Consider the following 27978-nt stretch of genomic DNA (forward strand, 5'->3'; position numbering starts at 1 on the left):
TCGGCCGATACCCAGAGCTTAGGTATCGGAATCGGTTCGGAAAGGAAAAAAATGGTATCGGAACATCTCTAGTGTTAACCTGCTGTCATGTGGCAGTGAAAGGGTTAACATTCTGTGTATTGCCGCAGTGAAAGGGTTAACCGTTTTGGTAGTGCGGCAGTGAAAGGCTTAAGTAGGCTATAAACACAGACAAGCCGCCTTTAAACATTACATTCCAGTTCAAAAGAGACTACCGTGCACAATGATACGATCTAGAGCAGACAAAAGAAAATAATAATAAAAATGTATATATATATATATATTTTTTTTATGTTCTGGCAACATATTTTGGCTAAATATGCCTCGTTTTATAAACGTGTATTGATAACATAGTGCTGTAATACATTTTTCGAATATATATTCATGATCAAGTTCAACAACGTGTGCTTTTATGGGGGGGCAGGTGGCGCACGGAGATTACGTTCGTCACCAACACCGGGAGACACTGGATTCGCCTGTTCGAATCCAGCTCCCGGCGTTGCTATCAGCTTGGCTGGCCTCTCACACTGATACAATTGGCTGTATCAGGGGGTGGGAAAGCTAAAGGGTGGGTCCTGGGCGTTGTGGACAGCGACCCCCACAGTTCGGTCGGGGCACCTGCTCAGCAAGGGTTGGAACTAAGGAGAGATAGTGTGGCCTCCCACACGCTACACTCTCCCCGGTGAGAACCTGCGCGGCCAGGTTGGCCTGCCCCAGGCTGCACATGCGTCGGAGGAAAGCATGTGACAGTCTCCCGGACCAACAGTAGGGGAAAGTACGCAACAACCAGGAAGGGTGGGATGGGAGAAAAATCGGGGAAAAGGAGGGGAAGAAAAAAAAAAAAAAAAAAAAACGTGTGCTTTTATTTTGATATTCCTTAAGTCCACGTTGAAATTACGCAATACATTAAGTGTGGGGTCGCCAAAAAAAGTCCTAAATAAAATGGTTGTGGTATAAAAAAGTTTGAGAACCCCTGCTCTAGAGTGTGTGTTTGTCTTTCTACATAATGAATGTGTCCCTTGTTCACCTTCATCAGGAGCAGGTGTACAAGATGCAGCACTGGCAGCAGTCGGGTCACCCTGCCCCATCTGGCTCCAGCCACCCACAGCGGGGTTACTACCCCCCACACGTCCTCGGTTATGACCCACGCTGGATGATGATGCCCCCTTTCATGGACCCCCGCATGGCCCAGGGCCGGTCCCCTGTGGACTACTACCCCAACGCTGTCCACTCTTCAGGTGAGGAGGGGTTCATGGATTTTTTTTTACTTTAGCCATGGGGGCGAAATAAAAGATACTGTCGTTTTTGCTCTCTGGGAGAATTTTCACCGTTCCCATCTTTTGCGTTACACAGGGATGATGAAACCGATGATGCATCAAGACCACCTGAACAGCCCCGGCTCTGATGAGGGCTGTCACCCCAGCATGCATCCGGAGAGAAGAGCCCCTTCCACTGAGCCTTACCCCATTTGGAGCCAAGATGGCTACCCACCGCGTAGTTTCACCCCTCCCTACCAGAGGCAGCATGAGGGCTCAGATCGAGGCCAGCCAGATGACAGGTCAGTTATCATCCAAAAGAAATCTCGGTATTCTATTGTAGCTGGTTACATTTTTTTTTTATTACATTGTCCTTTTGACATGTCCTTCCGTTTTATAACTTTCTTTCTCGCACTCCCTCTATTCATTCTACAGAAGTGACCGGGCCTGCTCCCAGCAGGACTCCTACGAAGAGAGGGCCAACGAGTGCCTAGATCGCCCCGCAGACGACCTGCCCCACCAGGGCTACAACCAGAGCCGAGCCCCCGATAGGGACCACCACGACCAAGGCCTGCTGACCACTGCTCAGAGCCGCCCTCAGCAGCACGCGGACAGCGACTACCCCAAGCAGGACCCCAGGGACAATCACCTGCAAGAGGGCCCTGAGTTGCGTGACGATGCCTTTGAATGCTCTAAGGACAAGGGCTTTGACTCTGACTATTGGAGAAGAGACGGAGGCCAGAAGAAAGACGGAGGTCCCGGCGCCGTCCAAAGCCAGTGGTCCGACCCTGGCTCCAGCTCGAGCAGCAGCATCAGCCAGCCGTCTGAGAGTTGCGGCCGTACACTGACCCGTAGAACCGGTCCCATTAAGAAACCTGTACTCAAAGCACTCAAAGTAGAGGACAAGGAGAATGAGAAACCCAAGCCTGAGCCCGAAGAGAAGCCTGTCCCTTACCGCCTGGAGAAAGAGGTCCTCACCAATGTCTATGACTTGAAAAAAGACAACCAGCCTGTCGGTAACAGGCGCTCTGCCTCACCTGCTGTTGAGAGACAGCCTGAAGAGAAGCAATATCAGCCTCCAGCTCCAGCCAAACCAGAGAGAGCGGTCAGCCAGGTTGAGGACTCTCCAAAGGAGAGCTGCTGGGACAGTGTAAAGAGCCAGTCACCCAGCCAGGAGAGCAGGGAGCCCCAGGCTCCACGACGCAACAACTGGATCTTCATTGATGAGGAGCAGGCCTTCGCTGGAGCCAGGGGAACGGGTCGAGGGCGCAGCAGTCGTGGTTTCAGGGAGTTTAGCTCTAGAGGAGGAGGCCGCGGAGGCAGAGGGGACAACCTCCGAGGGGGCTACAACATCAATAACAACAGCAGTGGGACCGGGACCCAGAGGCCGGCGAGAGGCAGAGGGGGGTCACCCAGGGACTTCGTCAAGGTGGAGGACCTCCAGAGGGGGAAGCCCCGGAGGCGGAACGTCAGCGAGACCTTGAGCGAGACTTCCGAGTACGAGGAGCTGCCCAAGAGGCGCCGCGAGAAAGGCTCTGAAAATGGAGAAGGCTACACGGAGTCTGGAGAGGTGCGGAAAGCAGACAGAGACTCCTGGAGATCAAACAAGGTGTACACAGACGACCAAGCGGCCATCGAGGCCCGGGACCAGGCCAAAGCCACCAGGGGTTTTGCTGGGCGCTCACTGCCCCCCAGACTCACCACCACCGCCACCACCACCACCACCACCGGTGGCTATAGTCGAGGCTTCGGAGGCACCAGGGATATATCCACATGGAGGGGCCGGGGGCCCCAGTTCAGCAGTGGTGGCGGTCCCATGCAAGAGAATGGCTACGCCCCCGGAGCTGAAACCGCCTATTCCCGTAGACCCCCTGCTGAGCGTGAACCCCTGAATTACACCCCCAAGCTCACTGGCTCCTTCATGGAAAATGGCACAGAGGACCGTGAAGGAGAGTACTACATAGACAACGACAACCCTGGCCAGCAGCCCCTGAGGAGGCGGCGCCCACCCCGCCAGGACAAACCCCCACGCTTCCGCCGTCTTCGCCAAGAACAAGAACCTGGCACTGGCCAATGGACCGGTGATGAATACATCAATGGGGGTGACTTTGCCAACCCTTGGCCCGGTCGCTCCACCAAAGCCCCCGGAGAGGACGGCTGGCCCAGTGGCCACTACCCTGGTGGACGCCCCCCCGGCCAGCACGGGCAAGCCGAAGACTGGGAGACGGGCTCGGACAACAGCGACTTCGGCGACTGGAGGGAGAAGCGAAGTGGGAGCGGAGGAGGAGGGGCTCAACAGGGCCACGGTGACATCCCGTCAGATTCTGGCCACGGCGAGCCTGGCTCTGGGGAGAAGAGAGAGCTCTCCAAGAGAAGTTTCTCCAGCCAGCGCCCCCTGGTGGAACGGCAAAACAGGAAGGGAGAGCCGGTGCTGCTGGAGGGGAACAAAATGACACGGGCGGGTGAGGCTCCTTCAGCACCCTCCTCCAACAGGAGAGACAGTTGGCAGAATGGAGGGGCTCCCTGTATGAGGTGAGTGGACAGTCTAGTCTAGCTTACAGTGGACTACTGTAACCCACATGCCTTTTGTTTGAGATTTGCGATGATGCAGGGCTGCAACAAATATTCAAATGAATTTATTAATTTGATGATAACATTTTATGGATAATGATTTCTATAATATAATTGTCGCTCTGCTGTGTCAGCATGGGCCGTTCATTGCATTCTAGCCTCGTGAATAAGCAAATTCTGCAAGTTTTCACATCCAGCTTGCGAGGCAGCACATTCTACATGCAGCGCAAGGGGTGACACTTACAGACGCACACTTTCGGCATGTGATGTTGTTTACTGAGAAAGGTCTTCTTCAGCATGTCATGGTGGCTTACATGTGTGTGGCAATTAGGGTTGGACATCGTTTGGGTTTGAACGATTCCGGTTCCGATTCTTTGAGGTGCAGGTCAAAACAGGTCACAGCTTATTTCACAGGAGATTTTATTTTTTTGTGTGCAAAAATCGTAAAATTTTGTTCATACTATTCACATTGTCAGTTGACTTGATACAGTTTAATTTGGTTGCTGTACTGTAACTAGGGTATTAATTAACAAAGTAAAACATTTTTTTTTTTTTTTAATAATCGAAATGCAAATATCGCTGCTGTCGGGACAAAACCTCATAACTCCAAAAACCCAACTTTTCAGCAGATGAAAAAAACGAACACAGATTTGAGGGTGAATAGTGTTAAGAAGTTTAGACAGATGATCGGTTTAATGCTTTCCCATTGTTTAAACTTTGTAAAACCCACACACACATATGGAGGATGATCTACGGAGTTGATTTATATAATAAAAAAAAAAATTCAAAAAATGGAGTTATGAGGTTTTGTCCCGACAGCAGCGATATGTTACTTCCGGTTCCAGAACCGGAAGTTAGGAACCGGTTCCTATTAGAACCGGTTCTCGGTGCCCAACCCTAGTGACAATGTTAGAGTTTTATGTTTTATTTTGCATGTTTGCTGGGATTCACTCACCATAGCACGTGCCCTGTGTCAGTGTCATATTCAGAAACTCCACTGCTGCTGCCCTGTACGTGCATTTGCTGTTCTTGAGAGGAAGCTTCTGTGTTCACAATTGCAATGAGGTGGACAGCAGTTAGCATAGTAAAAACTCTGAACAGAACGTTCTTTCTTTTTATATATGATATGGGGAAAATATATATATAAAAAAGAACAAAAAATACAGTTCAAATAAAAAAAATATCCAACATACATTTGTCAATGTCCGATGGTGATAATATTAACGGCTGGAGTGTATCACTACTTTGATTTGTTCGTAAATATAGATTTACATTTAGTATTCAACAGAATATTCAATTATGAAAATAATTCCTAGTTGCAGCCCTAGAACGAAGCATCCTAAACACCAATCAGCAATTACATTTATTCTGAAGTACCTTAATTTCCTAACCTCTTTCACTGTTATAGTTGCTTAGAAACCAGCTCTGTAGTCTTGTCCGCATCGAGGTAAACCATTCTGCTATGGTTACACGCCCAGTCGCCCACGCTGCAAATTATGTACAACATTCTGCTATGGTTATGCTTTTAAAATCTCAACTGAAAAAGAAAACCACCTGTCCTTCCTTCTCTCCTCTGCAGCAGGAGCCCAGATGAGTTGGGCCTGGTCTCAGGCTCCGTGTACAGCATGGAGCAGCCTGAGGAGAGGGAGCCCAGCGAGCCCTCAGGCAAGGAGATCAAGGCAGACCTGGGCGAATCTCTGTCCCAGTATGACCTGAACAGCTACCCAAGTGAGTCACATGACCTGAACAGCTACCCAAGTGAGTCACATGACCTGAACAGCTACCCAAGTGAGTCACATGACCTGAACAGCTACCCAAGTGAGTCACATGACCTGAACAGCTACCCAAGTGAGTCACATGACCTGAACAGCTACCCAAGTGAGTCCCATGACCTGAACAGCTACCCAAGTGAGTCACATGACCTAAACAGCTACCCAAGTGAGTCACAATGAGCCTTGAACTGTAGACACTGAGGTTACCCTAATTTACAGCCTGACGAGCTTACAAAACAAGACATTGTTTATGAGCAATTGCATACATATACACAGTGGTTGGAGATCATACTTATAAATGCAGCAAAAGAAGGAAGAGCTTCAGAGGCAGTTGGAGGGCATTCCAGGTGTTGGAAGCATCGAATGAAAAAGCAGTTTTTCCTAGTTTAGAGCAAACTCCAGGAACCCTAAGAACCAACCAGTTGTGGAATAGGTTCCAAGATTCCATTCCAAAAACGACATTTGTAATGAAAGCGTCTTGGCTATTATCATTGTACTGCATCAATTGAATGTGTCTTAATGTTTATTAATTAGCCATCACAAATGTTAACCAACCTACAGGTCTTAGTTTTGTGTTGACCCTTTTATGTTTGGTTTTGCAGTTGAGGGTGATGCGGGGGGGCCAGTCCCCAGTCCAGATGGGTACCAGGACGCTCTGTCCAAGAAGCAGAGACGACCGCAGGAAGACGAGAGGAGGAGGAAGGAACAGGGAGCACCTGTAAGTTAAAACCTGGAACTCGTATATTTCTTGTGCTGCACTTAATGACACATTTATCTGTCTGAGACGGGAGCCGATGGGTCGGATGGTTTTCAGTGCTCTTCTGTTGCTTGTTATTAGGTTCCAGTAAAGAACAGGACAATCGCCTCCAAGATGCCGCCCCGTTTTGCCAAGAAGCAGGGCAGTATGAGCATGGAGCAGCCAGAGGAGGCGCTCTCCAACAACCTGGGCACAGAGATCTGGGAGACCAACAGCTCGGGTAATAAGCAGACCCAAATCTGCTGCCTTCTCAATGGTTACCACTATGTTATTGTATCCTTGAGATGACAGGTGTCTGGGATATTACTCATTAATTAATTCATTACCTTTATTTATTCTTGAAAATACATTGAGGTTACCCTCATTTGCAATGCTGTCGGGATTACAGGCATATTAAAAAAAAACAATAAGGAAAAGAAAACTCAGTTTGCATAAATGCGACATTGAATAAATAGGACAAAAACATATGTTTTTTAAGAAAGATAAAAATGTAATACGGTTACAAGCATTGGCCTTAAAGATAAACGGATACCAATGTTTACTTGGCCCCTCTGCCAGAGAAGACCAACCTAGTTTATCACACAGGATGCAGTGGTGAGCACCATATTATGGATCCCCCCACGACCGTTGTTGCATCTGCCAGTGCAGGTCCTGGGTGTGACTACAATAAGTGGAATTTTGTTTCAGAATTTGCTGTGCACATTCATGACCGCCAGATGAAGAACCCTATTGATTTTGGGCACTCCGTGACCTTTCCTCTAGCGCCACCAGCAGGCCAAACATTGGATTGGCTTAATATAGCCAATACCGATGAATTATAATATGCTGTGATCTGCTCCAATAACGATCTTTCAGATTGGCAAATTAACTTGCCAATATCTTCTTTTTTAGGATGCTCTTAGGGTTATTTCTTATGTGTTGGCTGTTAAAATACATATGATGTATCGTTATTTGAGATGAGAAGTTGTCCTGATGTTCATCTTCCTCCTCAGCTTTGTCAGTCCAGTCCTCGGGAGCCGACTCATGGACCAAACAGGTGTCCTACACCGGAAGTGAGCCCAACTCTGAGGTACAGCCCAGCCACTTGATTAAATTTCAAACCTTTATTTAAACTCGTTAATCACTGAGGTTACCCTCATTTACAGTGACGACGAGCTTACAAAACAAGAGTTAATCAGCCATTTCATACATATAGGCACAATAAATAAGAATATACAATAAGAAATCAGCTAAGAGTGGTCGGAGATCATACTTTTAACCTCTAGCCCGAGTGGTCCATCGGCGGACCGCAAATGACATCACGTCATAAATCAATCTCTCCAGACTGTATGACATTAAGTAGCGTTTTCTTTCCAAATGTATCCAAGAGTAAAGACCCTAACCATGTCACAACAGCAGTCATAGTGTATATTTTCAACAATATGTTTGTTTACCAATAGGGTAAAGTGTTTTTAGTTTATGGAATGTGTTTATAATTTAGCGAATATCTGCCATTTTGAATTTGCTAAACGTCGCCGAATGTAGTTTTATGAGACGAGGGCATCCAGAGCAACAATACAATATTTCTGACACTGGGAATACATTCCATGAGATCCATAGATGTCCCTAGATACCAATAACTTGCAAATGGACCTTGTAGAAGTGGAGCGATCTTCCATTTACTTAGGTATGTATTTTTAGGCGAATTTTCAGAAAATAGTGCTAGGGCTTAACAGGTTAAATGCAGCAAATGAAGGAAGAACCTTCAGCTTCAGAGTCAGTTGGAGGGCATCCCAGGTGTTGGAAGCATGAAAGAAAAAAGCTTTTCCTAGTGCAACTTCACGGCTTCCAGCGTGTGTCCTACAGGCTCTTGGATTATTTGGTTACCTTACCACTAGAACATGACCTCACCACTAGAACATGACCTCACCACTAGAACATAACCTCACCACTAGAACATGACCTCACCACTAGAACTTGACCTCACCACTAGAACATACCACTAGAACTTGACCTCACCACTAGAACATACCACTAGAACTTGACCTCACAACTTACTATTGAGGGAGGGAAGAGTGGCTGACTGTACAGTCTTCCTTTTATATCTAAATATCTAAAAACTCCTGACTCCCTGCCAGGACTCCGATGCCGGCCCTGAGCAGAGCAAGGAGCAGCACAAACCAGGGCCCATCGGCAACGAGCGCTCCCTGAAACACCGCAAGGGTTCCGAGGGCTGTGAAAGACTCGAGGGCCCCAGCACACCGGTCAACGGCGTGGACCTGCACGTCGACACCGTGCTGCCTGTGCCGCCCATCGAGTTTGGCGTCAGCGCCAAGGACTCCGACTTCAGCCTGCAACCTGGCTCCACCCCAGTGCCTGTGTCCAACCCCGTCACCAAGCTCCAGGACGCCCTCGCCAGCAACGTGAGTCAGGGTTCGCACAAGGTCCTTGAAGTGCTTAAAGTGCTTGATTTTTTACAAAAAATGCCTGGAATTCCTTAAACAGCCAATTTTTTAACAAGGCGCTTAAAAAGTTATTGAAATTCAAATCAACCATTCGCATTGAAAGTTTTGTTCATCCATGATAAAATAGTTCTGAATCAAGAAATATGTTTTAATCTAAAGTGTAACAAATTGTCGGAAATTGGTTTTAAGCCATGAATATTGGATCCGTTTTCTTTTTCAATAAAAAAACGGCATTAAAAGTTAATTGTATCCTTTTAAATGCCCTTTAAAATGAAAAATAGTGCTTGGAAAGGTACTTGAAAGTCCTTGAATTTAATTTTGCAATGTCTGGGAACCCTGAAGTGTTTGGTTACGATACTCGTCGCGGCGTCTTGGGAATAAAGAAGACGAGTCGTTTTGTAGTCCTTGGTGTCTTTCTAACTTAATTTAAGGAGGAATCTAAGGAATTTAAGAAGGAATCTCTTATTCAAAGATTACTAGCAACTGCAGTGCAGATTAGAGGTGCTTGAACCAATGTATACACCAAGATGCGATTACTGCAGTGCTCTGGTATCATGTCGGCTGCTACAGATTTGTACTTGTGTCTTTTTTTTTTTTATAACAGCCGGCTCTTAACCAGAGCATCCCCATGCTTCGCTCCAACCACCTCCAGCCTGGCATCAACCTCAACCCCATCTCCTTCCCCAGTGCAGACCTCACTCTCAAGGTACTGAAATTGGAGCCCCATGCGTTGCCCATGCCATTTACCCACACCACATCCAGTAAGACGAAGCCAGTTCGACCCCACAGTAATAATCAAGTGGAATAATGGCAGCGGAACTCTTTAGGAATGTCTGACCACTAAGTGTGTTTGACTCCTAACCACCAAAACCTGCACAGACCACAACGTATGACGTATACCATGCCAGTTAGGGCACCTTGTGTATATATTCAGATTCAAATCTTTTATTGTAATGTAGAATATAACCGATAGGGCATACTGACCCTCATCTGCACCTTTGTTTACACAAATCATATTTTCTCATATTTTTGTATTTGGATCTTTTATTGCCTATATTTATGTCTTTCTACTATTACCCTGCCCATACCTGTACCTCCCCCTCCCACATGTGCCGCTATGACGCCCAAATCTCCCCAAGGGGATCACTAAAGCAATATCTCATCTTAACCCAAGGGCTATCAGTACGGTCCTTCTGTAAAGAATCGTCAGTTTGCCTAATCTATGCGTCTTCACGTTGCGTTTCCCTTTCCTGTCTTCAGATGGAGTCTGCACGTAAGGCGTGGGAGAACTCCCAGTCCCTCCCCGAGCAAGGCTCTCCTGGCGGGGGCGTGTCGGGCAACCAGCCGCCCTGCAGCGTGGGCTCCTCCAGCGGGGTCAGTTATAGCTCTTTCGGGGGGGTCTCCATGCCTCCAATGCCCGTGGCCTCCGTGGCACCCTCCATGTCCATGCAGGGTAAATTCTATTCTATTATTTTAGTATAGATTGCTCTTGTGTTTGGATTCCGTTCTGAACTAATTAGGTTATTGTGGCCCGGTGTGTTGCAGATTAGTCTGATACATGATACACAAGTGGTGTTGCTCTTCTCTCTGCAGGTAATCACATCCCCCCTCTGTATCTGGACGGCCATGTTTTCCCCGGCCAGCCTCGCCTGGTGCCCCCCACCATGACCCAACAGCAGAGCTACCAGCAGGTATGCACACGCACGCACACAAGTTTTCATTTCAAACCTTTATTTAAACTTGAAAGTTTCCCTCATTTACAGTTGTGTCGATTGTAAATACAGAAAAAGCACATAAAATCACACTGCATATAAAATCATAACAGAGACAACAAGACGAGGCAAAGAGCAAGGATAACAAATCAATTAAAACATGTACAACTTGATTGACAAAGGTTGGAGATCAAGGTTTTAAAATCTGCAACAGAGGGGAGAATCTCAAGCTTTAACAACGATGTTGTAGTTCATTCCATGAGCTAGGGGCAAAATGCAGAGTTACCCTGTTCAGAGCAAACTTTGGGGACCTTAAGGACACATACACATAGTCTATATTTGATACCAAATCATAAATATTCTGTGTTTTTGGTCTGTGTTTCAGGCTGCAGCCGCCCAGCAGATCCCCATCTCCCTGCACACGTCCCTCCAGGCGCAGGCCCAGCTGGGGCTCAGGGGAGGCCTGCCCGTCTCCCAGTCCCAGGACATGTTCAACTCCATCCCCCCATTCAGGTACAATTGCCACCTTTCCAACCTGTGTTTCATGGGATACTCTTATTTTCACTGAAACATTATTACAGGGTATCTGCAGGGTATTAAAAAGTCTTAAAGTATTTCAATGAATAATTCTAAATTTTAAGGCCTTAAGGTATTAAAAAGTCTTAAATTTTATTTGCACAGGTATAATAAAAAAAGAAATTGGGCGACAGCCCTTTTGCGGGACTACCGGGAGCTTGGTGTGTCTGGCGAGAGCTTGTATGGAACGCAGAATAATACAAATTGGCGCTCAAGTGCTGCAAGTGTAGCGGCCAGTTCTTGGTTTAAGTGGTATTAAAAAGTATTACATTTAATTTGTTGAAACCTGCAGATACCCTGTAATAGATGTACTTTTGTAGAAATCTGGAGACAACATTTTCTACCCTTCATTAACACATTGCCCCCTCCCTCCCCCGCACACTTTTTTGTACCCCCTAGGTCCCAGGTATACATGCACCCCAACCTGTCCCAGCCCAGCCCCATGGTGCTGTCAGGTGGAGCTCCCCTCAAGGGGCCCTACTCTACCTTCCCGGGCATGCAGCCCTCCGACATGGTCAAGTCCCAGTCGGGTTCTCACTACCAGCCCATGAACGGCAGTCAGCAGCTGGTCTACGATGGCCAGATGAACCAGGCCCCCGGCATGGGCTCCTCACAGCTCATGGACTCCCAGCTCATCCAGGTCAGTGGGCAACCAAGGGTTAAGGTCTAGACTGGAGATGGGTGTCTGCTTTCGTATATTTGAATACTCGTTAATTAAAAAATATATAAATAATTATCATCTAGTTTATGCGAATATTGTTTTGTAAATATTAAATATATTTTCCCTTGTTTTTACCGACACCTACACTGTGTAGTGTATTGAGAGGGGACCCTATTAACTGTTACACCGCTGACCGGTATTCTCGGTACAGCTCGCTAGCTATCAATATCGGCAGAATATTAATCTGCTGTGGTTCATTAGTTAGAGCTTTGTATATATGTAATGTATATGAAGCTCGTCAATGGAGCTAATCGGTACAGTGTATTAATACAGTATATTCATTTAATCTCTCACTCTCGGATCACCATAGACAGACACATAGGTCTGTCACAATATGTTACATTAACACACCCTTCCTGGACTATATATTTGCACATAATACTCAACCGTGAGCATCTGAACATGACACTGTTCATATTCTTTGCACAAGAATTCTTTCCTCAGAAAGCACGGCATTCCTTTTCACTGCTACGCTGATGACAGCCAGATCTATATGCCACTAAAAAAGTCTGGCTCTTTTTCCATAGACCCGCTGACCAAATGCCTCGATGACATTAAATCCTGGATGGCATTGAATTTTTTAAATTTTAATGACAAAAAGACGGAGGTCATGGTTTTTGGTGGCCCCTCTGTGACCTCACTGCTAGATCTGGGTTCGCTGGCACAACATGTCAAACCAATAGTAAAGAACCTAGGTGTAAAGATCGACCCAGACCTTAAATTTGACAGCCAGATCAAGGCCGTGGTTAAAACGAGTTTTTTCCAGTTGAGGCAGCTGGCCAAAATTAAGCCCATCCTACACACCCAGCATTTTGAAGCAGTAATCCATGCATTTGTGACTACCAGGCTGGATTACTGCAATGCACTTTATATAGGGGTGAGTGGATCCTCAGTGGCTCGCCTTCAGATGGTGCAGAACGCCGCTGCTCGTCTTTTAACTGGCACTCGTAAATACGACCACATCTCACCGATTTTATTTTCACTCCACTGGCTCCCAGTGCACTTTAGGATTCATTTTAAAATTATTTTATTTGCTTTTAAAGCTCTTCATGACCTTGCTCCACCCTACCTCTCTGAGCTGTTGCAGGTCTATACACCTTCTCGCTCTCTCAGGTCAGCTGACTAGCTGCTCCTAGTAGTGCCTACAACTAGGCGTAAGCTCAGGGGGGACCGTGCTTTCTCCGTTGTCGCCCCCAAAATGTGGAATGAGCTGCCACTGCAGATTAGGCAGGCCGCATCACTGCCCCGTTTCAAAGGCCTCCTTAAGACCCACCTTTTCTCTCTGGCTTTCGACACCATGTAGCTTGTTGATTTTATGATCTTATTGTCTTACTGTGTTGTTGTTGTATCGTTTTGTTACTGTGTCCTTTGCTTTTAAATATTTTTTTAAGTACTCTGATCTATTTAAACTTGTATTGCTGCCTATATTTACCTAATGTTTTTTATCTCTGTTTTGGTACTCTTGTTTTTTTAATCTATTTTTAGTGCTGCTAATAGTTTTTAATATGCTCCCCCTGTACAGCACTTTGTGCCCCTGTGGCTGTTAAAGCGCTTTATAAATAAAGTTGGATTGGATTGGAATTCAGGCAATAAAGACTTTTCTGATTCTGATGTTGAGATGCGTATCGGCACGTTGTATTAATTGACTCTCCCTCCTCCTCAGGTGGCCATGCCCCTGCCGGGCTCCCAGCTGCGTTACGGGTCGGCCCAGCAGCACCTCATCCTGCCCCAGTCCATCCAGCTGCAGCAACAGCAGAACCTGTCGGTGGGAGCGCCCCGCCGGATGCTGCCGCCTGGCTCCCAGCCCCCCGTTATGACCGGCAGCAGAGAGGTAAGGCCCCCGCAGTTGTTTTGCACGTGGTTAAATGCCACCACCCACTTCAATGATACCGTTGTGAGCGCATAATCTCTGTCTTAAATTATGGCTATGTGTCTAATCTGCCCGTCGTTTATCAATGACTTGTTTGCAGTCAACATTGTCGAAACTGATTGTTTTTTAATCTGTTCATTTCTGTTTTATAGCATTTTGAAAAGCCCTCTTTTTCAGGAAAATATATAGATTCCGTGATAACCGGCATTTACTGGAATATTCTGGCATACACAAACGTTGTAATTTATCGGCCTATTTATGAATCGTTTTCAAATAAACGCTAGATTATCGATAGGATATGTGTACTTATGCACGCTATAGAAGCGGGCTGAAATATCTATTCTCTCATTTCCTGATCAGTGCGCACACACACACACACATATGGGACACGTTGATATATCTGTGAAAAAAGCTCTGATTACCCCAAGACTGGTAAAATAGATTCCTTACCTCAGATCAGATGTTATCCAAAAAGATTATTCCAATTCCTGATCGCCATTCCAAATATCGATCGCGTTTATTGATTCAGCGTTGGGTACTGTAAATATATATTCCACGAGTTTTCCGGGCCGGTGATCAACTTGTCTTCAGTTGGCTTGACGGGAAAGTAAAATGAGGAAACTTTTTAATTTACCACCTAGCCGAGAGCTACCAGCCAAAATTTGACCTACTCTCGGCTAGTATTAGTATTAATAGTATTAGTAATACCCATTCAATATGCACATGACAGAACATATTATATGGTATATAATATTTTCTGTCATGTGCATATTGAATGGGTATATAATATAATATGATATTTTATATATCATTGTAACGGTGTAGTGTAGCAATTACAAGAATGACGAGACTAACTTCTCACGTTGGGCATGCAGGCAGCATGACTCATTTATTTCACACTCTGCATACACAGACAACACACACACTAAATTCAATGGGCATGAGAAAACATGAGTTTACATTGCCAAAGCAAAAGTGGAACACTACAATCAAAACAAAAATGATATATGTACAATTAAAAGGGAATAGGAATGATGTGTAAACAGAGCTGTCACATTGCAACTGACAACACACTAGTGTTGTCACGATAGTGGAATTTCGAACTTCGATACGATACCTTGAAAAGTATCGATATTCGATACCATTTTCGATACCACAGGGGAAAATGTTAAATCTTAGAATGTAAAAAAATAAAAAACAAAGATAAATATATATACCGGTATATATTTTTTAACTAAATTTTGCTTTTGTTGCTGGTCGATTCTCCTCAGCTTCTCTCTGGTACTATAAGAGAAGATAAATATAACACTTTTAAAACCCTTTGTTTATCTTTAGATCAGACATTTAAAAATAACTAAATTATCTAATCTTAGAAATTAAGTAAAGTTACTAGTACTGCATGTTAATCATAACAGATTGATTGATTGAACATTTTATTAACAGATTTCAGAATGGGTACAATACAGTACGGCTCAATACACACAATTGTTAACACTTTCAGTGCCGGCCGTGTATAATCGCTGATAATCGCTGCTCTTATTTCCTCATGGCTTTTACAGTCAAAACAGCCATATCACATATCACATAAACGCGCTTATATCGCTGTGAAAACGAGTCTGATTATCCTAACACTGATAACATAGATTCCTTACCTGAGGTCAGATGGTATCCAAATGGTTTATTCCAATTTCTGATCGCCATTCGGAAAAATCGATAAATGTATTGATCCAGCGTGTGTACAGTATAACACATGATCCGCGCGTCTCAGAGGCTCCAGAATGAACTCTGGTAGACCCCGGCTGCATCAGTGAAGTAAAATGTGGAGTCAGAAATCCATTCTCCCATTCACAGTCCATTCCAAAAGGGTGATTTACCATCTGGGAGACGATAGGGGGGCGCTTTTTTCACATCTGAGCGCCGGCGGTCCCTGGATCTCCAACGGTAGGCTCGCGTGATGCAATATGATTTCAGATCTCTAATAAATAAAAAAAATACCCGAGAATACTTGTGACCGTGGCATTCAACGGTCGGGTCATAAACCCGAGAAAAGCCGTGAGTGGCACTCAAAGTGTTATGGGGAGGCAGACCAGAGAAAGACTTTTGTCTTGTTTACATCAGGGCCCCCCATTTTCAATTCATCATAACATTTGACATACAGATAAACAGTACTGTTACATCCTGCCATTTATGACATACAAGATATACAGTACTGTTTAAAGACAGAGTTTCTAAAAGAGAGTAAATACAGTTAATTTACTTCTGAGAGACCACATAAGGCTGGCATCATTCAGTTACAGCTATATTGGCCAACATTAGCCAGCTATCTAGCCAGCTACTGCACCACGAACTGCCAGCCAGCCAGCTGGCTACCTTAACCCACAATACAACAGCTATCCAGCCAGCTACTGCACTACGAACTGCCAGCTTGATTGATTGAAAAGCTAGCCAGCTGGCCACCCCCAATCCAGCCAACCGTACAAATTACGGTCTCAGCCAATCACATCGATTTGTACAGTTAGTTAGCTAGCCATTCCACTGTGAATTAAAAGGTAGGCCAGTATTAGCTAGCTAGTAGCTAACGTTAGCCAACTGAGAACGATAGCTAGCTAACCAACAGCTGCAAGCCTGCAAACAACAACGCTGTTGATATAATGAGCTATCCGTAGTAGGGCTGACCTTCAAATTCTTTTTGGGAATTCAAAGCTTTGGGGCCGAGATTCGATTTTAATTCGAAGCTTCGAGATACATTTCTTTAATTTATTTTTTTATAATATTTTTTTTTAATGTTGTGGGACTTGTACAGCACTTTGTTCAACTTTGTCAGTGCTGTAAAGTTTAAATCTTAGACAAACAAAACACTTTGCTTTCATGAAATATTGTAAGCCGTTATTTGAGGCTTTATTAAAGCAGCATAATGAACACAAATCTGTCGGTGCCGAGTCCGACCTCATCTTAAATAACAAACAGCATTGCTTGTTGTAGTTAACAAAGAGAGGCAGAGTTGATTTTGCAAAAAAAAATATATATATATATATATATTTTTTTTTATAATTGCATTTTATTACTCGATCTACTTGAAATCAGCCCGCGATCTACCTGTCGATCGCGATCGACTGGTTGGGCACCACTGGTCTAAACTAATGGGGTGCAGTTACACAGGGAGAGACGATAGGGGGCGGTATCTTCCCAATTGAGCTCAGAGAGACTCTGCAACACTAGCGTGAGGCTTGATTGATGAAATATGAATTCAAATCGCCAATAAAAAAAAATACGACAAACAAACGCTATATGTCGTTGGCGGCACTCAACTGGCGGCATGAACTAACGACTTATAGCGTCGTTGGCATCCAAAGTGTTAAATATGCACATATTTGCATGTATCGCCAAGACTCATCACAAATGGATAATGCCAGATTAAAAAACTTGGTTTCATTTTGTTGATACATTCAAAACGAAACTTTGTATAGAAAGACTTTGTGGCTACGTCCTCTTCTCAGCCCATACATCAGGAAATACTGTCTATTTTTGGCCTAGTTTTGGTATAAAATGTACTATAAACCTGGCTATTAATGATATATATCAACAAAACTTTCTATAGAAAGAAGCATAATATGGATGGGAAGAAATGTGGAAAGTTTGGTGTGTGTAGGTACTAGGGAAATGGAGTTCCAACTCTGTGTGTAAGTAAAATGCATAAAACTAGTTTTTCAGAAAACGACCTCAAAGTTTTGTATTGTAAAATGCCATACTTTTTTTTTTTTTTATCAGCTATTTACAAACACCCAATCAAACCATTAGTAATAGACAACCTAAACACATGCCTGATAACTGAATAATAATAATAATAATAATAATAATAATAATAATAATAATAATAATAATAATAATAATAATACACACAGGCTACAAACAGTGTAGTTACAGTGTAGTACCCCCTAATAGGCAAAAAAAATAATTTAATAGATATCACTATGAAACTTTCCCAGTTTGTTATGTACATATATAAACTAAGAAAAAATATATTGCAAGTTTCCTGAATTTTATGTTTATACCGGTATATGCAAATGAGGCACTTCACCATTAAATATGTGCACATTTATGGATGCAATCAGGCAAAATGAAGTCAAATAAACAACTAAATGTGTGTTATTGACATTTTATTGTCACTAGTTTCATAGAAGACATCTTTAGGAAGCAAAATATAACAATCTCAATATCGTCGAGAGAAAAAAAAAGAAGCAAAAAGGCAATTTTGGGGGTGCTGTCTCGCCTTAACACATTAACTGCCACGGAGTTTGATCATCTTATACCATTCTCTGCCAGCACTGTAAGTCTATGGAGATGTTCACCTTCTTTGCAGGGCTATAACTTTTTAAATTGTATTGCTAAATTGACATTACTATGGCCCATTCAACATCGATTATCTATCGTTCAGGATGTAGGAACGTTTTACTTTTTCATTCACACATTCATACAAAACTACCGTCTAGAATATAAATATGTTTTTATCGTTTTCTGCAGTAATTCCTAGAACGTGAGATATAGGCATAAATGCATATATAGATTATCAAATGCTGTTTGATACCGATCCACGCTATATTAAAAATTTCAACTGTACATGGTCCTAAACGTTATGACTGATCCATGCGCGGGTGAACGGGGGGGGGGGGGGGGTCGTTTATAATTCTGTGATCGTCGTTAAATGCTTCATGTAGTATGGGTGATATATAGATCAGAGCAGTTTGTATGGATAATAATAAACACTCACGCTGAAAATGACGTCAGCCTCCTCTTACTGTTGGGCGATGACGCTGGAGCAAAAAGATCCCAGTTATTTGATGGGGATCGAGGCGATCCATTTCCGGTTTGTATAATACTAATACAGGCCCAAATCATGTCGATTATTGAGTTATGGCAGCGATCCATATCCACGGTGTGTGGCTAGAGTCCTGCAACGATATGCGAGTGGCCGGACGTATTTAGGAGACTTACCGATATCCAACAGTCATTTCCGGTTTGGTAACTCGCCGATCATCCACCAGGGGGCAGTATTGAAGCGTTGCAGAGTTGTGCCAAGTCCCACAGCATCAGACAAGGCTCCGTGAGGGAAATATGAATACCATGGCGAAAATATGGAATATGATCAAAATAACGTTGTACGCCGTGATCTGGCAGAATTCGCATGAACTTGAAACCCGTTGTACGACGTTTTTGGCGCAGGAAGTGTTAAGCCCAGTACTTATTTTCTTAATTCTTTTTATATCATAGTAGTGTATAAATGGTAGGTCTCATTGGAATATTAATTTCAGTGATGTTCACATTGGTCATCGCTCCTCTTTCAGTCCTTGTCCCAGTTAAGATTTTTTTTTTTCCCCAATATTTTTTTTTTGGCGTTTTATCGCTTTATTTCTACTGGGCAGTCCAGTAGATAGAGACAGAGGAGGAATGGGAGACAGAGTGGGGGGAAGACATTCGGCAAATAACGACGGGTTCGGGAGTCGAACCCGGGTCGGCCGTGTCGCGGCTGAGCGAGCTATGTGGTTCGCCACTGGGGCGCCCCCAGTTAAGATTGTTTATATCTTATTATTTATATTTATTATTTATAAATACAATATTATATTATGGCAAGGCTGCTTTCTGCAGCGGAATCATGTAATCTATTACAACGTTACCTAGAACTAAGCACTTTAATCAATAACCGTCTACCATCAACATGTAGTTGTTTCTGCTAATTGAACTGTATTATTATTATAAGAACAAATCTGACTATGTATTGATGATTGATCTATTGTTTTAAATTGATTGTGTGTCCTGTCATTGAAAATGAGGGTCTCCCTCAATGACTCCCGAGTTTAAATAAATTAAATATATATATTTTACATCAACGCAAAACATAACTTTAGTGTTGTATTTTGATGAACAGCAGATAGAGTTGTAACTTGTACCCTTCCTGCTGACTTGTTGTACAAAACTTGTAAGTTTCTTTGGATAAAAGCGTCAGCTAAATGACAATGTAAAATGTAGTCTTTAGAAAACAAAGTCAAGACACAATGAAAAAACACTGTTTCCTTGACTAGAGACAGAATTAGATTTAGACCAAGCAAGCACACATGTCCCATGACTGACCCGGAGTGTCTTTCTTCTGCATATTGTGTCACAACTTTCTAATATACCGTACTTTTCGCACTATAAGCCGCACCTGACTATAAGCCGCAGCAGCTAAATTGAATGATGTGTACATATATAAGCCGCACTGGACTATAAGCCGCATGCGTTTTAATGTTTAATTACCATATGTAAGGAGTGGAGCCTGCGGCTTAATTTGACTCAACACGGGAAACCTCACCCGGCCCGGACACGGAAAGGATTGACAGATTGATTGCTCTCTCGATTCTGTGGGTGGTGGTGCATGGCCGTTCTTATATTGAGCTTTAAGTTCCCACCTCTACAGAGAATGACTCCCATTGGGACACAATACTGTCGGACAAATAACAAGAATTAACTCATTTACAAATTGTATTAAGTAAATAAGGGAACAGATAAATAACATTTCAATGCAGTAAAAAAAAGCAATATTTCGATTTTCGGGTTTTGTCCACATATAAGCCGCACCGTTATATAAGCCGCAGGGTCGAAAAATGGGGGAAAAAGCCGCGGCTTATAGTCCGAAAAGTACGGTAGATATAAACCTCTCAAAAAAGAGCTATAGTTGGTTCCAGAACATGAGGGTTGCTATTAGGCTACATTCACACTGCAGGCAAAAGTGGCCCAAATCATGCTCATATGTGACTCAGATTTCATCTGACATACAGGTCTGATTCTTTACAATGCGTCACTCTAGATTGACATTCATCACAATTTTTCACTGGCGGGAATCACTCTGAAATAATACATGGAAGGCAGTGAGGTGTTTACCTTATTTGGGGTGATACTTCTGTACGAGCAAAACTTGAGGGGATCATAACTAGCCTGTGTTAGAAAGTATGTTGAAATTTAAAAAAAATCTCGTTCACCTTCCCCCCCATTATCATCTGCTCACAAATTAGCTGACCTCCACTGCACATCAATTTATAAATTAGTTTACATAGTAGGGATGCACCGATATGAAAATTTGCCACCGATACCGATTGTTCAACTAACACAATCGGCCGATACCGATATTTGTGGCAATCTTTAATTTTTTTTGTAATATATATATTTTTTGTAATTTTTTTACTGAAACTACTGTATATTTGTGTTACAAATTGTGCTCACCGATATGAACATAGGCCTCTTTACTTACTTAAAAAAAGGAAACATCAAGAAATAGCAGTATCTCTCTCCCAGTATGTTCTGCAGGGCTGCAGCTAGATACTAGTTCTCCCAGTATGGTCTACCGGCTGGGCTGCAGCTGGATACTATTGTCTCAACCAATCTTTCGCCGTCGACTAAAGACGCACTTCTTCAACCTTTATCTGAATTAAAAAAAGAAAAGAAAAAAAAATATTATCTAACCCTAACTAACCATACTGTCATGCACTTGTCCTAATAAACTAACCTACACTGTAGCACTCAACACTTTGATGAACATTGTTACTCAGCTGATAGAGTTGTTCCCTTCCTGATGGCTTGTCGTACAGAACTTGTAAGTCGCTTTGGATAAAAGCGTCAGCTAAATGACTAAATGTAAATGTCAACCAGAGCTCTCAACCAATGAAATTTTGATTGACAGTCGATTCTGCCAATTACGTCACACACCGCTTGCACCCGCCTCTGCTGTTACCACCAATCGGCAAGCGCGTATACATTTTTTACTTCCGCTTTTGTCCGCCATTGATTTTGACGAGAGGTATTCTACAACAACAACAACGGCGGCGCGGCCGACGTTTAGCTTTTAGCTCCGCAGGATGACTTAAACGAGGCATAATGATTTTACTGCAACGAATGTTATAATAAAACAAAGCCTTTCTATACATGTGTCTGATTGAAAACTTTATTAACAGATTGCAGAATGGGTAAAACTCGGGGCTCTATGAGCAACGGAAGGAACTGAGCTAGTATGAATGCGTAATGCTTGCTACGTTCGGGTAAATAATATGCTGATGTTATTGAACGTGTAACACTAACTATATAACGTTAATGCCACAAAACGAATGCCTTGTTAATCATAAGTAGTAACTTTGATGCAGTAGCTTGTGTGTGTGGGGGACTGGGGACGGCGTTGTGCAGGTCGCGAGTGAACTTTTTTTGTCTTTTGACGCTACACAAATTGATGGATATTTATCGGCTACTGCCATCAGCACATTCGAGCTTATAGGCCGATTGCAGTCAACTAGGCACTTATCGGCCGATACCGATACCCGACCGATACATCGGTGCACCCCTATTATGTAGTCTACTATCGGCAAATTTTGGCCAATCAAAGTCGACTATGCAAATCCTTAGTCTGGGACAGGCCTAATACATATATATACAGCAAAACAAAAAAACTCATATCTGAGCAATAAATCAAAATTGAGCAATAAGGCTTGCAGTGTGAACGTAGCCGCCTTGTCAAGTTGGAACCGCCTGTATGCAGGATAAGCATGTGGATTCATAGTGTGTTTTTAACCAGTGTCATTTCCTCCCTACTACTAGGCCTCTCAGATGGAAATGAAAGGCTTCCAGTTCTCTGACAAGCCCAGCCACTCCCCAGGCATCCCTGGAGGGTCCTACAGGTGAGGAAAGACCGGTGGCTGTAACAATGCATTCTACACTCCTGACATTCCTACTAGGGCTGTATATATACAAAATATGAAAGAAGGCAATGGTCATAACTCAAAGACTGCAATATTAGCATTTTTTTTAAATAACTCTTATAAAGGTACACACTTTAAATGAGAGAAAGTGAGATTGAGAATTGTCTGGCAGATGTGCGTCTCAGTCATGCCCAGAGATACTAGCTCCATGTAATATACAAGGAGATTCCCCATCTACGGGACCTCCTGCCCCCCCCCCCCCCCCCCTCTAAAATGTGAATTTGCATGAATATTAAGTAGCTATCATATATGAAACAAGCCGATCAGTGATTCCCATACATAGACTCAACATGAAAGCCGCTAAAGCAAGCAATTTTCCTCCCCTCAGATAAAATACATTAAAATGATTTCCAGCATAAGCAGTCCCTTCATGAAGTCGCTATGCGCAAACTACAGTCTCTCGCATCAGCGCCCCTCCCCCTTGGCACTCTTATGCTGCCTGGCTAACATTTCATAACGTTTCGGTTTGAGAATCATACAATCGGGGCTTCTGAGGCTGAAATCTTGCGGCTTTAATTTTGAGATCATGAATATCGACAAGCATTTCAAGCCTTATTGACGAGAAGAGAGGTAGATCTCAGGATGAGAGTCGCAGGGAAAGAATGGACCAGAGGAAGCAGCCACACATAATAAGCCACAGCGAGCGGGACAATAATATACACACCTGGAAAGACTTTCTACCTTTAATTCATAACAAAATGTCTTTCTAGAAACAGTAAATTGTTGAGGTGGTGATTTTCTTTAATATTGAGGAATACTGTTCTGGGGAGGAGTTCTGTTTAAGAAGTGAGACTTTACTTGTTTCTTTGAATCTAGGATTCAGAGAGTGCTCCACCAGCAGCAGATGAGAGAGGGACAACAGGTGAGAGAGGGCCAGGGAGAGATGACACAGGTGAGACAGAGAGAGAGGAAGCTGCTGAGTGTGCCAGTAGAGGTGAGAGTAGGACATCAGTGTTAATACAGACCTACTCTCCCTATAATACATTGGACTGAACTTGGGACAAAGTTGAATGAATGTGGCTTTATTGTAGTACTTGTAAACATTTTGTAGCGGTTTTCCTCATTTTGTCTGAGCGTCGGTGACTGAGAGGGTAGCCTCCACAGCTGGCCTGCAGTCCTGTGGGAAACACCTGTCCGTGCAGGGGGGGGGGGGGGGGCTAAAAGATCTAGGGGAAACACTGAGATGGGTCATCACACCCAGAGATACTAGCTCCGTGTAATACAAGGAGATGGGTCATCACACCCAGAGATACTAGCTCCGTGTAATACAAGGAGATGGGTCATCACACCCAGAGATGCTAGCTCCGTGTAATACAATGAGATGGGTCATCACACCCAGAGATACTAACTCCGTGTAATACAAGGAGATGGGTCATCACACCCAGAGATACTAGCTCCGTGTAATACAAGGAGATGGGTCATCACACCCAGAGATACTAGCTCTGTGTAATACAAGGAGATGGGTCATCACACCCAGAGATACTAGCTCCGTGTAATACAAGGAGATGGGTCATCACACCCAGAGATACTAGCTCCATGTAATACAAGGAGATGGGTCATCACACCCAGAGATACTAGCTCTGTGTAATACAAGGAGATGGGTCATCACACCCAGAGATACTAGCTCCGTGTAATACAAGGAGATGGGTCATCACACCCAGAGATACTAGCTCCGTGTAATACAAGGAGATGGGTCATCACACCCAGAGATACTAGCTCCGTGTAATACAAGGAGATGGGTCATCACACCCAGAGATACTAGCTCTGTGTAATACAAGGAGATGGGTCATCACACCCAGAGATACTAGCTCCGTGTAATACAAGGAGATGGGTCATCACACCCAGAGATACTAGCTCCGTGTAATACAAGGAGATGGGTCATCACACCCAGAGATACTAGCTCCGTGTAATACAAGGAGATGGGTCATCACACCCAGAGATACTAGCTCTGTGTAATACAAGGAGATGGGTCATCACACCCAGAGATACTAGCTCTGTGTAATACAAGGAGATCGGTCATCACACCCAGTTATTCTAGCTCCGTGTAATACAAGGAGATGGGTCATCACACCCAGATATACTAGCTCCGTGTAATACAAGGACATTCCCTGCCTATGGGACCTCCAGCCCCCCCTGAACTTGTGAATATTAAGTAGCTATCATGTATGAGATGTCCGTGTATCATAGACTCAACATGAGCAAGCGATTCTTCTCCCCTCAGATAAAATGCATTCAAATGATTTCCAGCATAAGCAGTCCCATCATGAAGTTGCTATGCACAAACTATAGACTTTCTCACTCTCTCGCATCAACCCCTCCCCCTTGGCATTCTTACGCTGCCTGGCTGCTAAATCGCACTGGTCACGGAACCATTGCATGCCATGAGGCTACGTAGAGGGAGTGCCATGGAAAACTGAGGCAACTAGTGAGTTGAACGGATTGTGTCGACACCAGCGCAGTAAAGTATTTTATTAGTATCTGTCTCGACAGCTAGTGGCCCCCTTAACCACTTTTGAGTGACTACCGAGGCAGGCTGCTGATAAAACCTTGGACTTTCCTGAGCCAGCTAACGCCGTCTGGCATTAATGGGAGATGTGGACATAATTAACCCTCACGACCACAACTCTCTTGTCACGCTGGGATTTGTTTTGCTCATGGAGGAAGAAGCTCATGTCATATTCCCTCAAATCTTATCTTATAGACTATACAAATAAGTGCATTCGTAATTGAGAAGTGCTTAGTTCTCGCTCTCTGGTGCCTGTCCAATATGCAATTACAACTATCCAAACAGATGGCGGTAATTGTTTTGGGATGGGGTGGTGGTTATAATAGAAAATTCTGATTACATAAAGATTAGAACTTCAAAAAATCAGTCCTGACAAATACAAGGAAATAGGCTTTTAATTACCAAAGAAAATATGTACACATTTTAAATTAAAAGGACTATCGGAGAAGTGTTGGCGGTATTGACCTATTTTCTTGATCCTCCAATCACAACTGTTGCTTTGAATCACAGCAACAGTTGTGATTGGAGGATCAAGAAAAGAATGCAGGGTTTAAGATAAGGTCAATTGTACAAACGGAGTGGAATCCGTATTTAAAGTGTCTATATATTCTGTACAATAGTCAGAATGCACAGTATTTGCAGGGTGGAAAGAATATCGTTCCACAGGATATATAAAGTCTATATGTTGTTCACTTCAGCCCTAACTCCTATGTAGTAACAGCTACACCTCATGGAGATCAAATGTGATCTGATGCAACAGTGATGTAACCAGGGTTCGCACAAGGTCTTTGAAGTGCTTAGAAGTGCTTGATTTTTGACAAAATAATTTCAAGACCTGGAATTCCTTGAAAACAGAAACATTTTTAACAAGGTGCTTAAAAAGTATTTGCAATTCAAATCAACCATTTGCATTGAAAGTTTTGTTCATCCATGATAAAAGAAATTCTGAATCAAGAAATTGAATTATTTTATTTAAAGTGTAACTTAATTGTCGGAAATTGGTTTTAAGCCATAAATATTTTATCAGATTTTTCCTATAAAAAAACTGCATTTAAAAGTAAATTGTATCCTTTTAAATGCCCCTTTTAAAATGGAAAATAGTGACAGGCCTCGGATGGTAAATCTGTCTTCTCTTCCTGTTCTCCCCCTCCCCTCCGCAGGCCAGGTTCTGCCAGCCCCAGTGGGAAGCACTCCGGTCCTGGAGGCCCTGGAGGCCCCCTTCCAACACATTACACTCAACAGGTATCTACTGCAGAAACCAATTAAACTATCAATCACACACACAGGCGGTGCGGTGCAGGCCATCCAGCAAGGCAGAGCCTGCCGTGGTTCTCTCCTGTAGTGCCTGCTTTACAGAGACCTGGGGTGGTTTGAGGCCATGCTGTGCAGCCTCCCACAGCAGGTTTATAGAAACCTCAGCACACTCATCAACATATCCGTCAGGCTGTCTGCACACATTTCTCCTGATGTTTATTTGACCGTGTTCTTTCTTAAAATAATGGCAAACATGTATTTTGTATTGACCTGACCAAAATCCAACTGGGTTGAAATGTCCTGTAGAGGCACAAAATGCAATTCGGCGTGCGTCATCAATCACGCCTTGATCTGTCACTGCCTAGTTTTAACGCAAATGTGTCATTGAAACAAGTACAATTATCTACCAGTGCAGTAAGCAAATTAGGCTTGGCAATATTTCTTGAAATAAGTAAAAATATCTAGGGTTCTCTCTCCTGATTAGATAAAGTGGGAACGGGATACCACAACATTTATTTTAGTTTACTGCAGAGCTGAGGGACTGGGAGACTGACCAAACACTCATATCAGTGATGGCTGTTGGAATGTAGAGCTATTTAACAACCTATTTTAACAAAAGATACCTCATGGAATATCTCATGCAACTATTCTATTCTCATGTGACGCTCTACAATGCTAATACTTTGTATGCTTTCTCCCCCCCCCCTCACCCACTCCCTCCCTCCCTCCCTGACCAGGCCCCCCCTCCCCAGGGCAGCATGGTGATGCACATGCGCCCACCCACCACTGGCCCCTTCCCATCCCCCATCCAGAGACCCGTCATGCAGGTCAACAAGAGCGTCATCATCCGCTCCCCCCATTATCCCAACCCCGGGCGCGAGCCTTCCCACTGTACCCCTCCCTCGGCCCCCGAGGCCCTCATCAAAGGGCCGGAGGATGGCATGAAGGTGAGCCACCCACTGTAAATATAGGTAATATAATTTAATCCATTTCCTTTTCTTGTTTTCCATTTGTGTTTAGTGATCTGTTGACAGAGAAAACAGAGTTGTACTTTGAGAGTTGTTATGAGGCGACATGTTTATTGTAATGATATTCTTGTGATGGTTAACCATAAGCAGTCTGGTGTTAGTGCTGTATTATTATTAGTGCTGTCAGGCGATTAAAAAAATTAATCTAATTAATTACAGGATTTGTAATTAATTAATCGCATTTTAATCGCATTACCATTTTATGCCTCATATTCTATAATCATATTTCAAATTGCATGTGTCCGGATGGCAGAATTCAGTACTGTATCTACAAAACCTTCTGTTTAATCATCTTCCATCTATTAATTTGCTTAGATTTTTCAGGTCTGGTCAATTTGAGCATGGTGTTATTCACAGTCAAAGATAAAAAAAAAATTTATTGATATTCTCATTTGGTTCATTACAATTTACTCAAAATAAAATGTTCATTCAATCAATCACTGCGCAGATTGATTGATTGAATGAAAATGTTATTAACAGATTGCAGAATGGGTACAATACAGTACGGCTCAATACACACAATTGTTAAGGGAATGCAGACCAGAGAAAGACTTTCGTCTTGTTTACATCAGGGTCCCCCATTTTCAATTCATAATGAATTGTAAGTAAGGGTGCAACTTGCACCGTGCAATCCATTTTTTGTGGATCTAGCCCACAGTATTTCTGACACTGGGAATACATTCCCTGAGATTCATAGATGTCCCTAGAATCAGATA

The 27978-nt window shown here is 43.5% G+C and overlaps 1 protein-coding gene across 10 annotated transcripts in view; it reads left to right on the forward strand.

Moving 5' to 3' along the window:
* Positions 1 to 27978, forward strand: part of prrc2b (proline-rich coiled-coil 2B) — a 98839-nt gene that overhangs the window by 66655 nt on the left and 4206 nt on the right. For 3 of the 10 annotated variants that reach the window (XM_084325271.1, XM_084325274.1, XM_084325273.1), the window contains exons 14-30: positions 1055 to 1256; positions 1372 to 1576; positions 1710 to 3806; positions 5425 to 5573; positions 6220 to 6335; positions 6456 to 6594; positions 7367 to 7443; positions 8492 to 8776; positions 9423 to 9524; positions 10079 to 10271; positions 10412 to 10509; positions 10916 to 11043; positions 11506 to 11746; positions 13491 to 13658; positions 22314 to 22393; positions 26141 to 26222; positions 26972 to 27181. In XM_084325271.1, the coding sequence (XP_084181397.1) occupies positions 1055 to 1256; positions 1372 to 1576; positions 1710 to 3806; positions 5425 to 5573; positions 6220 to 6335; positions 6456 to 6594; positions 7367 to 7443; positions 8492 to 8776; positions 9423 to 9524; positions 10079 to 10271; positions 10412 to 10509; positions 10916 to 11043; positions 11506 to 11746; positions 13491 to 13658; positions 22314 to 22393; positions 26141 to 26222; positions 26972 to 27181 (4572 nt within the window). Of the gene's footprint in view, positions 1 to 1054; positions 1257 to 1371; positions 1577 to 1709; positions 3807 to 5424; positions 5574 to 6219; positions 6336 to 6455; positions 6595 to 7366; positions 7444 to 8491; positions 8777 to 9422; positions 9525 to 10078; positions 10272 to 10411; positions 10510 to 10915; positions 11044 to 11505; positions 11747 to 13490; positions 13659 to 22313; positions 22394 to 23290; positions 23367 to 26140; positions 26223 to 26971; positions 27206 to 27978 lie in introns of all 10 variants that reach the window. The other 7 variants (XM_084325277.1, XM_084325279.1, XM_084325278.1 and 4 more) reach the window with 7 other exon arrangements.

Source organism: Notolepis coatsorum (genome assembly GCF_963971535.1).
Source record: "Notolepis coatsorum genome assembly, chromosome: 11".
In the NCBI taxonomy this organism is placed as follows: Eukaryota; Metazoa; Chordata; class Actinopteri; order Aulopiformes; family Paralepididae; genus Notolepis; species Notolepis coatsorum.